The sequence below is a fragment of the Bos mutus genome, chromosome 26, assembly GCF_027580195.1.
Source record: "Bos mutus isolate GX-2022 chromosome 26, NWIPB_WYAK_1.1, whole genome shotgun sequence".
Taxonomy (NCBI): Eukaryota; Metazoa; Chordata; class Mammalia; order Artiodactyla; family Bovidae; genus Bos; species Bos mutus.
The window spans coordinates 39,969,363-39,987,322 of record NC_091642.1 but is presented as its reverse complement, the minus strand read 5'-3'; the positions used below and the strand labels follow the sequence as shown (position 1 = coordinate 39,987,322).

Here is a 17,960-nt window from a genome sequence, read left to right as displayed (position 1 = left end):
TATTACTCTTTGTACACTTCTATCATAACATTTGTCATACTGTTTTGAAATTGTGCATGGATTTCCCCATATAAACCACAGGATATAAAAAAAAAAAATCATTCGTGTGACTATTTTCTCAGTTTTCTCAGGATGGCCACAGAAGTAATACCATTCTACAGGCATAAGAGAGAAATGATTGCATTACATACGATGGGTGCTGTAGGGAACAGGGATTATATTCTTGCTTGAAATCTCAGATTGAGAAAGACTTGCTTTAGGACAAAGCCTTCTTAAAGACAGAGATACCTGCTGCATAATGGGTACCTGATAAATGTTTGTTGAACCTGTTATTCAAACCTTTGCAAAAATACCTACTCAGTTTTTGGATTGAAAAAGTGTCTACATTAGTCCTGTATTTGGAGATGGCTTTGCAGCAGGAGCTTGGCACTCAGTCTTCTTTCAGTAGAGTTTCAGGGTGTTCAGTCCAAACTTTAAGAAGCAGTAGGAAGCAGTGGTTAACTGTGCAGACTCTATAGCCATCTACCCAGATTCCAATTCTATCGTTTACTATTTGTACAATAAGTGATTATTTAACATGTGCCAGGCACTTTTAAAAGTACTTTACAGGCATTTCCTGACTAAACCTAACACCTCTGCGTAGTGAATACCTTTACTATTCCTCAATAGTGCTACGACTCAGTTTTCTTCTCTACTAAAGGCAGAGAGTTGGACATGACTTAGCAATAGAACAATAACTAAAGGCAGGATACTGATAACAGAATACTTTACATGGTATCTAGGATTGAATGAGTATAAAATGCTTAGAATAGTATCCAGCACAGAGGAACTTAGTTATTACTACTTGTACAGGCTGTGATCAGAGCAAGAAATCAGCTTGATGTAACTTAATTTTTTCATCTTAAGCTAACGTTCACTTCAAAGGGACTAATGGGAATTATCTGGAATGGGCCTAAATCTTAAGCATCTCCCAATCAAGTTGGCTCTGTGTTTCTAAGGGAAAACTAGTGGCTGGTGCTGAGATGGAAAAAGCAGGAAAAAATACCTCTGAAATCTGTTCAGTTTTCTGCATCTGCTCTGCCATGTCCCAGTTCCACATTATCACCACCTCTTGTTGGGATGGCTGCAATAGCCTCCTGGCTGCTTCAACGGCATTCTCCTTGGCGGCCTCTATTCTCTGCTCCAGGAGATTAACCTTTTCAAAACACAAAGGCCAACAGTATTGTATGATACGCACACTTACAACAGTCCTTTGGTTTCTCATTGTTCTTAGAATAAGAATCCAAATCAGCCACTTAGTTGACTAAGCCTTGTAGGATCTGCCCTTAGCCCATCCCTCTCCACCCACCTCAGCCACATCAGCCTTCATTCATTATTCGGCAAGTATTTGTTTGATCACCACGTATTTACGGAGTCACTGAGGATACAGCAGTGACCAAGAGAAACACAGCTCTTATAGAACTTACCTTTTAGGAGGTGGGAGAACAATGACAACAAAAACCAGACATGTAATAATTACTATAAAAAAGATAATTGCTGGTTGTAATAAGTAGGAAAATGAAATCTAGCCTGCAAATAAGAAAGAGGAGCATTTGAGATAAGACGGACAGTCTTTTCTAAGCAGGTAATATGATAAAAGAGATCTAAAGCAGGAAGAGAAGTGAGTCACATGATAAATGGAGAGGAGAGAATTCAGGTGGAGGGAATCTATGCAAAGGTTCACATATGTTATAAGAGGCTGGTGTGTTTGAGGTACCCAGAGTAGAACTCATGGTACAGAGGTAAGAAAGTGGGGAGTAAGATTGACTGGTACTTGATCCTGTAGGGCCTAGTAGGTCATCATAAGAATTAGGAATTTGGGGGACTTCTGGTAGTCCAGTGGTTAAGATTCTGTCTTCCAGTAAAGGGGGTGTGGGTTAAGACTCTACCCTCCAACGTAGAGGGGGTGTGGGTTCGATCCCTGGTCAGGGAGCTACGATCCCACATGCAGGGCAGTGTGGCCAAAAAAAAAAAAAAAAATTAGGATTTTTTTCTCTTTTCATTTTAGAAAAGCTCAAAGCTGTAAAAACTATGAACTGTTTGTCACATAACTGTTTTGGTTCTATTTTCTTTGTTCTCTCTTCTTTTGTTCTCCCTAACATTCTTTTTTCCCCCTCAAATCTTCTGAAGGTAAGTAGTTGCAGACACTGATACACTCTGCTGCTAAATACTGAAACAAACATCTTTCCAAAATAAAGACATGCTTCTACATGGTTACAAATTATCACATGCCCCCAAATTAATACTGACTCAGTATAATCTACATGTAATCCATATTTAAATATCCACAATTGTCCACAATATGTTTTTCTTTTTGCAGTTACTTTTTAAAAAATCTATAACCAATGAAGATTCATGAATTTCATTTAGCAACAAGCACCTGCCTTTTGACTCTCTCTTTCCCTAACACTGACATTTCTAGGTCTGTTGACCTGTAAAATGGTCCTCACGATTAGATTCAGGTTAAACATTTCTGTCAGGCTTCCCGGGTGATGCACTGGCAGGAATCTGCCTGCCAATGCAGGAGATGCAGGTTCGATCCCTGGGTTGGGAAGATCCCCTGGAGTAGAAACTAGCAATCCACTCCAGTATTTTTGCCTGGAAAGTGCCATGGAGAGAGGAGCCTGGTGGGCCCCAGTCCAAGGGGTCACAAAGAGTCGGTCTTGAGTGACCACACACACACACAATCCATTGTTTTAGCATTCACTGATAAGCTTTATCTATGTTGATTTTGGGGCTTCCCAGGTGGCACTAGTGGTTAAGGAACCTGCCTGCCAAAGCAGGAGACATAAGAGACGAGGGCTCAATTGCTGGGTCAGGAAGATCCCCTGAAGGAGGGCATGAAAACCCACTCCAGGGTTCTTGCCTGGAGAATCCCATGGATAGAGGAGTCTGGCAGGCTACAGTCTACAGAGTCCCAAAGAGTTTGACATGACTGAAGTGACTTAACAGGGATGTCAATTTTTACATTGGGAGTTGCAAAGTGGGGACAGTTTACTATTCTTTTTGCATTAACTGGCATTCTCGTGTAAAGAATAGCTTTCCATTTTTAGTCCTTTTCTCCCTCATCCATCCTCCTACAAAGAGGACTTAAAACATTAAATGTGTTATTAAACTATTACCATCATTATTCTTTTGATGCACAATTTGTGCCAAACATGGTCAGTGTAAAACCCTTTATGCCAGATCCAGTGTCCTTTGTTAAATGACTTCATTCATTCTGAAGACTTCTTTGCTTTTTCTGACAAGAATGTTCTAGGCTCACTTTATAATTTTCTTGCCCCAGACCTGGAAGCAGTCTTCTCTCCAAGAGGCACTGTTTTCTTTTAGGGATAAATGGTATTTAGAAACCATTTGGGTGGCTTGGTCCTGGGGTGTTCATTGTTACTGGGGTGCCAGGGCTTCTATGCCTCCAGGCCCTCTCAGTGGACCCAATTAAGATAAAAAAAGATAATAAAACGCAAACAACCCAGGTCATTCTACTACCAATTCAAATCTAACTTCATGGGATTCTTCTTTACTTTCTATTATATTTATTTCCCTTCTCCCACAGTGAGAACCCTAGAACCAAACATGAATATATTTACTGATTTGCTTTTTCCTATAACACATGCATAATAGTTTCAAAATTATACCAATACCCGTTTCAACATCAAGCCTACTAAGCCAAGTTATTAATTTTTTTGCATTTCTTTTTGCTCTTCATCATATCCCACAACTCCTAACTCCTGAACATAGAATACTGTGCCCAAGTTAACTGAACAAGCTCTTTATCTCTGTGTAGCTATGCTGACAATTTGATATACAGGTAAATTCATCTCTTTCTTTGCATTAAATTTTAGGGCTTGCTTTTATTTTTAGATTTAATTTTTTGAAAAGGCAAACTCTGTTTTTTTTAAAAAGTTACAGAAGTCACATTCTCATCCCCTATAGATAACCATTTACAACTAATTTTCTGTTTTATAGTTTTTGTATTTCTATCTTCAAAAATATACCAAAAATGTGTGTGGAATATATATGTATGTAAACTCTGATTTCTTCTTTTTGCTTACATAATAGTACAGTTTTTATATACTTTTGCATCTTTTTTCTTCACTGAACAATACAAATATCATTTTATTCTAAAACATCATTGAAGTGCTTTAAGCCAGAGGCTGACATGATCATTCCCACCTGAAGCTGGTTTTGCTGCCCTATAAATAATGGAGAACAGGATGTGAAGCAGGCGACCAGCTGGAGGCTATAGGGGTCTGGGCAATGAAAAGGGAGGGGAGCATTTTATTTCACTTCTAACAAAAAAGTGCAACAGATACATTTGTTTATGAACTGGATGAGAGTGGTGAGGGAAAAGGAGAGCTCAGAGATGATTCCTCCTCATGAATAACTAGGTAGATGTGTGGTGGTGTCATTTACTGAGGCACAGATTAGGGAGGAGAGGCTTCACGTTTTGCAATGAAAAATCACAATCCCATATTGAATATGCCAAGGCAGAGATTAACAGTAAACAAGGAGAGGGTGACCTTTTGCTGGCCCAGAAGCCAAATGAAGAATGTTTCAAGGCTGAAACATTTAACTGTGTGGATGAAACAAACTGTGAGGAATACTTCTGGGAGCGAGAATAAAATAAGGCAGAAAATCCACTGGTTCTTGTATTTATCCTGCCCCTATACCTGGGTGCTTACTCCTCTCTTTTTTTTAAACTTATTTGACATCTAATAACCCTTGGAAATCCAGATTAAACACTACTTGCTCAGGTTCCAGTGACATTGTCTTTAGAAATGCTCTAAACATTTTCTTCAAAACACTCAGTACAGTTGTAATTTCTCAATTATTTGTCTTTGCAATTTTTTGTCAATTATTGGAATATAACAGTGACAGACTTTTATTTTCTTGGGCTCCAAAATCACTGCAGGTGGTGACTGCAGCCACAAAATTAAAAGATACTTGCTCCTTGGAAGAAAAGCTATGACAAATCTAGACAGCATACTAAGAAGCAGGGACACCACTTTGTTGACAAAAGTCCGTATAAAATTATGGTTTTTCAAGCAGTCATGGACAGATGTGAGAGTTGGACCATAAAGAAGGCTGAGCATTGAAGAACTGATCCTTTCAAACTGTGATGCTGGAGAAGACTCTTGAGAGTCCCTTGGGCAGCAAGGAGATCCAACCAGTCAATCCTGAAGGAAATCAACAATGAGTTTTCATTGGAAGGACTGATGCTAAAGCTGAAGCTCCAATACTTTGGCCACCTGATGTGAAGAGCCAACTCACTGGAAAAGACCCTAACGCTGGGAAAGACTGAGGACAAGAGAAGGGAACAACAGAGGATGAGATGGTTGGATGGCATCACCGACTCAGTGGACATGAGTCTGAGCAAACTCCTGGAGACAGTGATGGGCAGGGAAGCCTGGCATGCTGTAGTTCATTGGGTTGCAAACAGTCAGACATGACTGAACAACAAAGCTCCTGGAGGGTTAGGGTCTGTTTTGGTAGCTCTCCTCCACTGTCTCAGTACAGCCTAGTCTAGTGTGTGGTACTTAGCAGGTTTTCAATAAATATTTGTTGAACAATAAATAAATGTAGCACCTGGAGGGCCCAAGAGTTGGAATCAGTAACAGCTAGTAAAAAGCAATACAGGCATTATGAGGTAAAGACTGGAAGTGTAGATTTTTGGGTAGACTTGCCTGAAGGGGTAATGAAGAGTTTGACACAGAGGCCCCTAAAGACTTAAGTTCCAGCCCAAACAGTAAATTACAGTTTTATTTGATCATCTGTGCTTTCTTCCCTTTCACATCTACTTTCTCTGCTCATTTTTACTCCTGGCCTTGCATCCCTTCTTTACTCCAAACTGGCTCACCACAAATATGATTTTGTGGGGAAAGAAAGCAAACGGAATGAGACAGTGGGAAGTTAGAAAGGGAAGCGGGGTAGGTTATGGGAAACATAAATGTAGAAAAAGAAAAAGAAAGACAATAAGCTCAACAAAACAGTTACTATGTTACAAATGCTGCTAACCAAATAAAACAGTGGAAAATAAGATCACATGTGAGAGGGCAGGTCTTGAAGTCATCCAGCTGAGTTTAAATTCCTAGTTCCACCATTAATAGCTGTATGCCTTTGAGCAAATTATTTAATCTTGAACTCAGTTTCCTAAAAATCTATAAAAATGGCATAATAACAGTTTAAAATCTATAAAAAGTGCATATTAACAGTATCCACCTCATAGGGTTGTTCTCCAGATCAGTACCATAACCAGTTTTAAAGTGCTTAGGACCACGGCTGGCACAAGGTAAATGCTCAGTTAACGTTAGCAGTTACTTTTCTTTAAAATGAAGCACAGCACGCAGAGATGGCCCAAGTAGTAAATATTTGTCATATGACTGTAATAACACTGCACCAAAAGAAAAGGATCACTTTAAGATAATCAGAGACGATGTACTGGCACTTACATTTGAGCACTGCAAAGACCTTACCTGTGCATGCAAGATAGGTAGCTGCTTTATATTTTCAGAATGGCAAAAACTAGCAAACAAACCCACAAAGAGTGAAGAATGCTTTTGAAAATCTTTTCTGAGAAAAATGTACCTTGTCCATGAGGGCGCCTATGGACAACAGGTAGGATCATGAAGCGAAGGAAGTGAAGTGACCTTCTGGGTGCGGGCAGCGCTCATTCTAAGTTACTCTTTAGAAGCAGAGCCTGTCCCGGTCCACAGTGAAAAGGCCTGCCATTTCTCACCTGGTCCCTAAGGGAGTCGCGGAGTTAAGTGGAGTGGCAGCGGCCTCACTTCGGGGCCTCCGCTACGTCTTTATTGTCTCCAGATTGGAATCCGAGATCCGCAACGCTGCCAAGAGAGGGTGGCACCCACCGCAGCCAGGAAGCAGCATCCTACCCGGCTTGGCACGCGGATACCCGCGGGAAGCTCCGCCCACTAGCCGCTCTCCAGTCTGCTTCCGCCCATTGGTCGCTCGGCATACCGAGACCCGCCCCCAAATTTGAAAGCTTCTCCCGGGAGCGGAAGAAAAATCCACAGAGAGAGACCGCGGCGCTCCAACGCGTCTTTCCGGAAGCTCCGCCCACTCCCAGCGTTCAATGCGGGACCCTGGCCGCCATTGTTTGAATTTGAAAAGGGCAATAACTCAGTGCTGGTCGCGGGTGGGGCTGGCAGGGTAACGTTTGCAGGTGAGGGCCCGAGGAAGGAAATGGGGGACTCCATACATACCAGGTGAGGTGAAGAAAGGTCTCAGACGGTGTGAGTACCTTCCGACCGGGCTCAAGACGCCCCTCAGGTTACTGTCGATACGTGGGGCTCCGGGTGCTCTGTGGAGGGCTGAACCATTTTACTAGAGTTAGGGTTTAAATCTGGTCTCTGCCGTTTCAGTCCATGGGGTTGCAAAGAGTCGGACACAACCGAGCGACTGAACAACAACAACAATCGCCGCTTATTAACTCTGAGGCAAGGCAAAGTCTTTAGTATCTCTGGGCCTCAGTTTCTTCATCTGTTAAAAGGGCTTAATTATAGAACCTACCTCTTCCGCCTCTTACGAAGATAAGGATAATGTGTAAAACTGTTAGAAACAGTGCCATTGGTATAGTAAGCACTATGTATTTGCAAGCCTTAGTATTTTTATTATTGTTACTGCTGCTTTGAGGATCAGGCCTCCTTTGCCAAATCTGGTGTCCTGTATCCCCAAGGTGAGCATTTTGCTCGGCAAGTGGCTTGGTCTGTTTTTAGGGCAGTCGGGGGCTCGATGTCTGTGCAGTTATTTCCAGACTGCTACCGCCGGTGCCGGGGCGCTCCCTTCTTGGTCTTTGCAGTGCGGAGCGAAAGGGGGGGTGTGTGGCGTGTGTGGTGACTGCAGTCATCTCCACCCACCCACCCTCACCCCCGGTTTGGAAGGTTTCCCCCATCTCATTATACTTTTTGGTTCAGTAATTCCTGCTTAATGTCGCTCTCTAATATTCCTTACTGGAGGGCTAATTGACAGAAGGTCGAGCCTTATGGGTTAGTTTGTTTTTAATCCCCAAGCTGATCAAATTCAGGTTTGAATCCGTTCTTAAAACAAGCATTACCCGGAAACAGCCTTAACTGTGTACATTTTATTAAATGTCCAAGACCTGAGACTTCAGGTTGCAAAATAATGTAAAAGACTCATAAGTTAATTGTAAAGACTTTTTTTGACTGTATTTTGTGGATGACATGCGGCAACCTCAGTTAGTAATCAGTCTTCGATCATGAAATCTCATTGGAGAGACGAAAAAGGATACCATTTCTCAGACTTGGGAACAGCCTTCCGCAATGAGGTCTTGAACCTTGCTGTTGGCTAGAGATAATATAGGACCAAAAAAAATTTTGCGCATAGAGAATTTTATTTATTATTTAACCCACTTAACCCACTATACAAGGAGTCTTTATCACTGCCTAAATCTCTGAATTTGTTGTAGGGGTACAGAGTAGTATAAGATAAGGTCCTTGCTCTCATTTCTAGTCTAATTAGGGAGGCCACACATCCATAGAAGTTAACTACAAGTACAGGAAGTGACAATGTATCTCTCAATTTTATGATTGTTAAGGGGCAGTTTATTCATGAAAACTGAACATAGAAGCAAGCACAAACAACTGTAACATTTTTTTTTTAAGGAGGTACAATATTTTTTTTTAACTTAGTAATTTCATAAAAGATGTGTCAACATTTTTTTAAGCCAAAAATTAATTGAAGGCCAAGAATGAAGGTTACTTTCCAGTTTCCTGGGCATTTCCATGAAACTTGAGTTATGAAATGTCAAGCCATTACGTTCATGTTTTTGTAAACTTTTCCTCTGTGTTCTACATCAGTGGTTTTTATTCTATCAGATACGTTTTCTTTCTAATTTTCACCCATAAATTAAATATTTGAAATATTCTATCAAACTACATTTAAATACTTTTCTCATTTTGATTACATCACTGATACAATGAAAGCAAAAAGCAATAAAGATTAAACGTGCTTAATTGTATGGTTGGTTGATGTAGTTTGCTGGGTTTTGTTGAAGGTAAATGTATAGTTTCTTTAAATCTTTGAAGTTTAGGAAAAAAGAGAAACAGCTTTGTATTGAGTTTGGGGGTTTCAACGCTGATCAAGGAAAAAGATACCACAAGGTGGCAGTAACACACAAGGGTCTTTACCAGGTTAGCACTTGGACAGGACTGCATGCTTGGAAAGCTGCCCAAATCGTGAGACTTCTCGGAGACTAGAGTGAAGGGCTACCACCTAGAAGGGGAGGGTAAGGAATTGGAGAGAAGTGGGAATGATAGCAGAGGGAGCTCAGTATAAGTGTCCTAGCACAGTAGGGAGTCTGCATATCTGAGAACTTCAAAGGGCAGCAGTGGCTTGGGGTCTTTATTGTCTTGGATTTTGTCTGTGGCTAGCGGATGGTTGAGTGCAGTTTCATGGAATGTGCAAACCAGATAGGCTCTAAATGGCTAAAACTAAGATTATTTTGGCTATGTATAAAGCAAACAGATGTATAAAAATTTGAGTTTGACACCTCATTGGTTTTTTGAACTAACGTTGCCAGCCTGCTGTGAAGAAGTAAACAATTCAGGGCCAGTATATGGGGACCATCTTTGGCTCATTTACTTAATGCCTGTGGATGCCCGTTACAAGTACCTTCTTGAGCCAGGAACCCTATTGGCAGTGACTGTTCTGAGTATATCATAATATTCAAAGAATATGGTGCTCTCTCCATTTCTCCCTAATATTGTGCACCTAGTGGATTCTCAGTAAATATTTGAATGTTAATATTTTATCAGTGAAACTTACCTCTACATTTGTCTTTAAATTTAGCGAGATGCTTAATTTAGTTGTAGTAGTTTCAATTCAGTTCAGCCCTTCAGTCGTGTCCGACTCTGCGACCCCATGAACTGTAGCACGCCAGGCCTCCCGGTCCATTGCCGACTCCTGGAGTTTACTCAGACTCATGTGCATTGAGTCAATGATGCCATCCAACCATCTCATCCTCTGTTGTCCCCTTCTCCTCCTGCCTTCAATCTTTCCCAGCATCAGGGTCTTTTCAAATGAGCTAGTTCTTTGCATCAGGTGGCCAAAGTTTTAGAGCTTCAGCATCCGTCCTTCCAATGAATATTCAGGACTGATCTCCTTTAGGATGGACTGGTTGGATCTCCTTGCAGTCCAAGGGACTCTCAAGAGTCTTCTCCAACACCACAGTTCAGAAGCATCAATTCTTTGGCGCTCAGCTTTCTTTATAGTCTAACTCTCACATCTGTACACAACTACTACGAAAACCAGAGCTTTGACTAGACAGACCTTTGTCAGCAAAGTAATGTCTGCCTTTTAATATGCTGTCTAGGTTTCTTCCAAGGAGCAAGCGTCTTTTAATTTCATGGCTGCAGTCACCATCTGCAGTTATTTTGGAGCCCAAAAAATAAAGTCAGCCTCTGTTTCCATTGTTTCCCCATCTATTTGCCATGAAGTGATGGGACCAGATGCCATGATCTTAGTTTTTGAATGTTGAGTTTTAAGCCAACTTTTTCACTCTCCTCTTTCACTTTCATCAAGAGGCTTTTTAGTTCTTTTTCGCTTTCTGCCATAAGGGTGGTGTCATCTGCATATCTGAGGTTATTTCTATTTCTCCCGGCAATCTTGATTCCAGCTTGTGCTTCATCTAGCCCAGCATTTCTCATGATGTACTCTGCATATAAGTTAAATAAGCAGGGTGCCAATATACAGCTTTGATGTACTCCTTTCCTGATTTGGAACCAGAATGTTCCATGTCCAGTTCTAACTATTGCTTCCTGACCTACATACAGATTTCTCAAGAGGCAGGTCAGGTGGTCTGGTATTCCCATCTCTTTCAGGATTTTCCACAGTTTGTTGTGATCCACATAGTCAAAGGCTTTGGCATAGTCAGTAATACAGAAGTAGATGTTTTTCTGGAACGCTCTTGCTTTTTTGATGATCCAGCAAAAGCAATTTGATCTCTGGTTCCTCTCCCTTTTCTAAAACCAGCCTGAACATCTGGAATTTCTCAGTTCACGTACTATTGAAGCCTGGCTTGGAGAATTTTGAGCATTACTTTACTAGCGTGTGAGATGAGTGCAATTGTGCGGTAGTTAGAGTGTTCTTTGGCATTGCCTTTCTTTGGGATTGGAATGAAAACTGACCTTTTCCAGTCCTGTGGCCACTGCTGAGTTTTCCAAATTTGCTGGTATATCGAGTGCAGCACTTTCACAGCATCATCTTTCAGGATTTGAAATAGCTCAACTGGAATTCCATCACCTCCACTAGCTTTGTTCATAGTGATGTTTCCAAGGCCCACTTGACTTGGCATTCCAGGATGTCTGCCTCTAGGTGAGTGATCATACTATCGTGATTATCTGGGCCGTGAAGATCTTTTTTGTATAGTTCTTCTGTGTATTCTTGCCACCTCTTCTTAATATCTTCTGCTTCTGTTAGGTCCATACCATTTCTCTCCTTTATTGTGCCCATCTTTGCATGAAATGTACCCTTGGTATCTCTAATTTTCTTGAAGAGATCTCTAATCTTTCCATTCTATTATGTTCCTCTGTTTCTTTGCATTGATTGCTGAGGAAGGCTTTCTTATCTCTCCTTGCTGTTCTTTGGAACTCTGCATTCAAATGGATAATATCTTTCCTTTTCTCCTTTGCCTTTCGCTTCTCTTCTTTACTCAGCCTTCTCAGACAACCGTTTTGGCCTTTTGCATTTCTTTTTCTTGGGGTTGATCTTGATCCCTGTCTCCTGTACAGTGTCACAAACCTCTGTCCACAGTTCTTCAGGCACTCTGTCGGATCTAATCCCTTGAATCTATTTGTCACTTGCACTGTATAATTGTAAGGGATTTGATTTAGGTCATAACTGAATGGTCTAGTGGTTTTCCCTACTTTCTTCAATTTAAGTCTGAATTTGACAATAAGGAGTTCATGATCTGAGCCACAGTCAGCTCCCAGTCTTGTTTTTGCTGACTGTATAGAGCTTCTCCATCTTTGGCTGCAAAGAATATAATCAGTCTGATTTCAGTATTGACCATCTGATGATGTCCATGTATAGAATCTTGTGTTGTTGGAAGAGGGTGTTTGCTATGACCAGTGCGTTCTCTTGTCAAAATTCTACTTCTTTCTGCTTCATTCTGTACTCCAAGGTCAAATCTGCCTGTTTACTCCAGATATTTCTTTTTTTTTTTTTTTAACTTTACAATATTGTATTGGTTTTGCCATACATCAACATGAATCTGCCACAGGTGTACACGTGTTCCCCATCCTGAATCCCCCTCCCGTTTCCCTCCCCATACCATCCCTCTGGGTCATCCCAGTGCACCAGCCCCTACTCCAGGTATTTCTTGACTTCCTACTTTTGCATTCCAGTCCCCTCTAATGCAAAGGACATCTTTTTTGGGTGTAGTAGTTTACTGGTAAAGTATTCCATATTCTATTCCACATTCACCTGTAACATATCAGGTACTGTTTTAAATACATTCACATCTTTTTTTTTTTTAAGTCATGCCTCATGGCTTGCAGAATCTCATTTCCCCAGCCAGGAATTGAACCTTGGCCCTGGCAGTGAAAATGCTGAGTCCTAACCACTCAACCACCAGGGAATGCCCAGTACTTTACTTTTTACTTGTATCGTTTGGAAGAATTCAGTTGAAAGTAATTGTCCAGATAACCGAATTTAACTCCTAAATTATAAAACATTACAAAGTCTCATATTCTTTAGAAGACACTAAAAAAACTAAGCACAAGGTTATATTTATTACACCTTCTTATCTGACTTCTGAGAGCATTTCAGACAGATTGAATGTTTTATACTATCTTACTTTGTAGATTATCTTCACTCTTGAAATCTCTTTGGATGAATCTACCTACCTATAGGTTGGATCACATGAACAGTAGTGGTAGGCAGTGTCCAATATTAGTTGATTCAGAATCTGTAAATAATCTGTTCTTTTGTCTTTTCCATGGCTCATTATGTTGGAATAGTAATATCTTTCTTTTGGAAAGATAGTAGATGCAATAGTAATATGTTTCTTTTGAAAATCTAGTTTATGTGGCAAGAAGTAGCGGGCTGGACTCATAGACTTTTTAAACTATGGATGGTTTATATGCTGATATATTGAGATTTTCTAAAGACGTTACTGTTATTCTTACAGAATGGAATCTAATTTAAATCAAGATGGGATGTCTAGACCATCTTATGTTTTCAGTGCTGACCCACTTGCAAGACCTTCAGAAATAAATTTTGATGGCATTAAGCTTGACCTCTCTCGTGAATTTTCCTTAGTTGCTTCAAGCACCGAGGTAAGTACAAGAAAAGTATTATGTTGATTGTCGTGATTGAGTGTTAATGGACGTGTGCACACATGCACACATACACTTTTTGACAGGTACGACTAAAGACGAGCTTTCCAAACCTTGTAGGTTTAAGACAGACTTATCTCAGTAATTTTCTCATGGTGCCCTAAATACAGAACAGTTGCTTTCCAAATAGTAGGTGCAGACAAGTTAATAACTATTTATGCCTAACCTAGTAGCCATTTGAGAAAAAATTAAATGAAAAAAGAATTTTAACATCCTTCTTCACTAACCAAAGGTTACTTACTGATGGGTTATGTGTGCCTTTTGGGTGCTGCACAATTTCTCAAACTTCGCAATCAGATTAGACACTGCCACCTTCGTTTCCTTTTCTTCATTGTTTTGGGGTTGGACTTGCTTTTCATCACAACAACCACTGAGAAATCCAGCTTCACTAAGATATGACTTTATCAAAAGAAGTAGTGTGATCCAGTGTTGAAACCAAATTACTTCATGGTTTTCAACATGTGTCAAGTATTGGTATGGTTCTCTCAAAAATGTCAAATATTCCACTATGCCCCCGGGAACTGCCCTTAGTTTAAAAAATAATGCAGATTAAAAAAAAATTAGTAGTGTTTAAGAAATAAACATTACAAAGTTTCTACCACCCTACCTGTTACTATGTTTGCTGTGTTTATAGACCTTTTCTTACAAATGTACTTTCATTGTATTTATATTCTCTTTATTACAGATTAGATTGTTAACTTTGATGCCTTAGAGATGTACTAACCCCTTTTATAAAGACAGATGGAGTGGATATATGCATAGGTATAACTGATTGACTTTGCTGTACAGTAGAAACTAACAACATTGTAAATCAACTGTATTCTTATAAAAAAAGACTGAACTCTAATTAATGGAAACTGTGTACTTTGGGTTATAATGACATGTAACAAAGTTACCACTCTGGTGTGGGGTGATAGTGGGGGAAGCTGTGCTTGTGTGGGGACAGAAAGTATATGAGAACTTTGTACTTCCTCATGTACTTTCTCTGTCCTCAGTTTTGCTGGGATTTTAAAACTACTCAAAGTGACTTTGTTTTGTGTGTGTGTGTGTGTGTGTGTGTGTGTGTGTTATGTAAGTAAGGGGTCTAGGAACTGACACTAGCAAAAAAGGCAGACTAGAATGCTCCAAGTCCTCATTTCCCCCATGAAACATTAAAACAACAACAGTATCTAGAGACTAACTAAAATACCTTTATGAGAGCTCTGAAAAGCAAAAATGCACACCAACCATGTGAATACCCAATTAAAAAAAAAAAAGCTATGAAATGGTAGGAAAAAAAAAAAGGATGGAAGGGGAAGAGGGGGTATAGGAAACATAGATAAAAGAAAAGTAATTATTTAATACCCATTTCATGTGTCAGGCTCTTTTACTTTAGCTGATTTAATCATAAAAGAAGAGAGGAAGAGATGGCCTGTTTTTGTACTGCTCACAAGCTGTCACTGGTTTTTGCAGTTCTAGATGGTTGAAGAAGAAAAATCCAATTTCATGACATGAAAGTTATATGAAATTCAAATATTGATTGGTTTACTTATTTTCTAGGTCTTCTAGGTCTGCTTTTGTATCACAGTGGCATTTGCTTGCTGATGGGCACATGTGTTTATAGTGTCTGGCTATTACAAACAAAGCTTCTATGAAATTTTGTATACAAATCTTTGTATGGATATATGTTTCCTTTTTTTCTCCCCCTTGGATGAATACCTAGGGTTGGAATGACTGGATCATTTTTAAGAAACTACCAAACTTTTCCAAAGTGATATAGCATTTTATATTCCCGGTAACAATGTGTTAAGTTCTTCCACATCCTCACCAACCCTTGGTGTGGTCAGTCGGTTTGTTTTTAAATAGACTTCATTTTTTAGAGGAGTTTTATATTCACAGCTAAAATGAAGAGAAGATACAGTGATTTCCCATATTCTCTTTGCCCCCAAATAGCTTCCTTCATTACTAACATCTCCCACCACAGAGGTACATTTGTTACAATTCATGGATGTACTTTGACACATAATCACTCAGACTGGTTACAATATAGTTACATTATGGTTTATGCATGGTGTTACACATTCTATTGAACAAATGTGTAATCACATGTATCCATCATTATGGTATTATAGAGTGTATTTTCACTACCCTGAAATTCATCTGTTTCACCTGTTCACCCACCAACATTGATCTTTTAACTATCTCCAATGTTTTGCCTTTTTCAGAATATCATATTTTAATAGTTGGGATTATATGGTCTGTAGCCATTTCAGATTGGCGTCTTTCACCTAGCAGTAGGCATCTAAGATTCTTCCATGTCTTGCCATGGCTTGATAGTTCAGTTGTTTTTAGTTCTGAATTGTATTCCGTTATAAGGATGTTCAGTTCAGTTCAGTTAAATTGCTCAGTTGTGTCTAACTCTTTGCGACCCCATGAACTGCAGCATGCCAGGCTTCCCTGTCCATCACCAACTCCTGGAGCTTACTCAAATTCATGTCCATCGAGTTGGTGATGCCATCCAACCATCTCATCCTCTGTCGTCCCCTTCTCCTGTCTTCAGTCTTTCCCAGCATCAGGGTCTTTTCCAATGAGTCAGTTCCTTGCATCAGGTGGCCAAAGTATTGGAGCTTCAGGTTCAGCAATCGGTCCTTGAAGCGAATACTCACTTCTTTAGGATGACTGGTTGGATCTCCTTGCAGTCCAGGGGACTCTCAAGAGTCTTCTCCAACACCACAGTTCAAAAGCCTCAATTCTTCAGTGCTCAACTTTCTTTATAGTCCCCACCTCTCACATCCATACATGACTACTGGAAAAACCATAGATTTGACTAGATGGACCTTTGTTAGCAAAGTAACGTCTCTGCTTTTTAACATGCTTTCCAGGTTGGTCATAGTTTTTCTTCCAAGCAGCAAGCGTTTTTTAATTTTATGGCTGCAGTCACTGTTCACAGTGATTTTGGAGCCCCCCAAAATAGTCTCTCACTGTTTCCATCGTTCTGAATTATATTTAGTTCTAATTTTAATTTAGTTTATAATTTAAACTAAATATGTGTAAGTATATATTTAGTTTATAATTTTAATTTAACTTTTGTTTATAAGTTTAGTTGTGAATTATAATTAGTTCTGAATTATATTCCATTATATGGATGTACTGTGGTTTATTCATTCACCTATTGAAAGACATTTTAGTTACTTCCTTTTGGGGAACTATGAAAAAAACTTTTATGAGCATTCATGTGCACGTTTTCTGTGGACATAAGGTTTCAGTTTCTTTGGATAATTACCAATGAACGTGATTGCTAGATTGTATGGAACAAAAATATGTTTAATCTTGTAAGAAACTGTTAAACAGTCTTCCAAAATGGCTGTAACATTTTGCATTCTCACCAGCAGTGAATGAGAATTCCTGTTGATGCACATCCTCACCAGCATTTGGTTGTCAGTGTTCAGATATTAGCTATTCTAATAGATGTGTAGTGATAGCTCATTTTAATTTGCATTTCCTTGATGACGTAAAGTGTGGAGCATCTTTTTATATGCTTATTTGTCATCTGTATATCTTATTTGATAAGATATCTGATAAGGTCTTTGACCCATTTTAATCAGTTTGTGTTCTTATTACATTTTAAGAATTCTCTATATATTTTGGCTAATAGTCCTTTATTTGGTATCTTTTTGCACATATTTTCTCCCAGTCTCTGGCTTGTCTTATCATTCTCTTGATTATGTCTTTTACAAAGCATAAAATTAGTTTTAATGAAGCCCAGCTTATCTGTTACTTCTTTCATAGATCATGCCTTTGGCGTTGAATTAAAAAAGTCGTTACCAAACACAGGATCATCCAGATTTTCTAGAATTTTAGTAGTTTTGCATTTTACATTTAGGTTTGTATTCTTTTTAAGTTAATTTCTTTGGCGGGTGTGAAGTCTATGTCTAGGTTAGTTTTTTGCATATGGATGTCCAGTTGCTCCAGCACCACTTGTTGAACAGATTGTCTGCTCCCTCGTGTAGCCTTTGCTTTTTTGTCAAAGATCAACTGACTGTATTCATGTTGATCTGTTCCAGGGCTCTCTTCTGTTCCACTGATTCGGTTCTTTTGCCACTGCTACACTATCTTGATTACTGTCGCTTATAGTATGTCTTAAAGCTGGGTATTGTGAGTTCTTCATCTTTGTTCCTCTATTTCAATTTCATGTTGGCTATCCTGAGTAGTCTTTTTATTTTTAGTCATTCTAATAGGTATGTATTGATAATCTAATTGATATTTGCATTTACCTAATGACCAAAGATGTTAAATATGTTTTCATGTACTTATTTGCCCTCTGGGTGTCTTCAGAGAAATGTCAATTTAAATCTTTTGCCCATTAAAAGAATTTTTTTTTAATTTTAAGTGTTCTTTATGTTCTCTGGATACATCTGTCTGTCAGATATATCCTTTGCAAGTATTTCCTCTATGGCTTGTTTTTTCATCCTTCAACTGTTTTGGAAGAGAAGTTTTAAATTTTGACGAAGTCCATTTTACCAGTTTGTTCTGTTATGTATTATGCTGTTGATGGCATATCTAAGAAAT

General features: G+C 39.3%; 2 protein-coding genes across 2 annotated transcripts in view; one reads left to right on the top strand and one right to left on the bottom strand.

The window, feature by feature from the left end:
• PANK1 (pantothenate kinase 1) overlaps nt 1–6,932 on the bottom strand; it is a 104,205-nt gene extending 97,273 nt beyond the window's left edge. The window contains exons 1-2 of the mRNA XM_070363959.1: nt 6,776–6,932; nt 1,046–1,195 (exon numbers count right to left, since the gene is read on the bottom strand). The gene's annotated coding sequence lies outside the window, so the exon portion shown is untranslated. The remainder of the gene's footprint in view (nt 1–1,045; nt 1,196–6,775) is intronic.
• Nucleotides 6,933–7,139: 207 nt separating this feature from the next.
• The window catches only part of KIF20B (kinesin family member 20B), an 84,652-nt gene continuing 73,831 nt past the window's right edge, over nt 7,140–17,960 (top strand). Inside the window, 2 exon segments of the mRNA XM_070363490.1 lie at nt 7,140–7,262; nt 13,205–13,352. Of these exon segments, the coding sequence (XP_070219591.1) occupies nt 7,240–7,262; nt 13,205–13,352 (171 nt within the window). The 5' untranslated portion in view covers nt 7,140–7,239.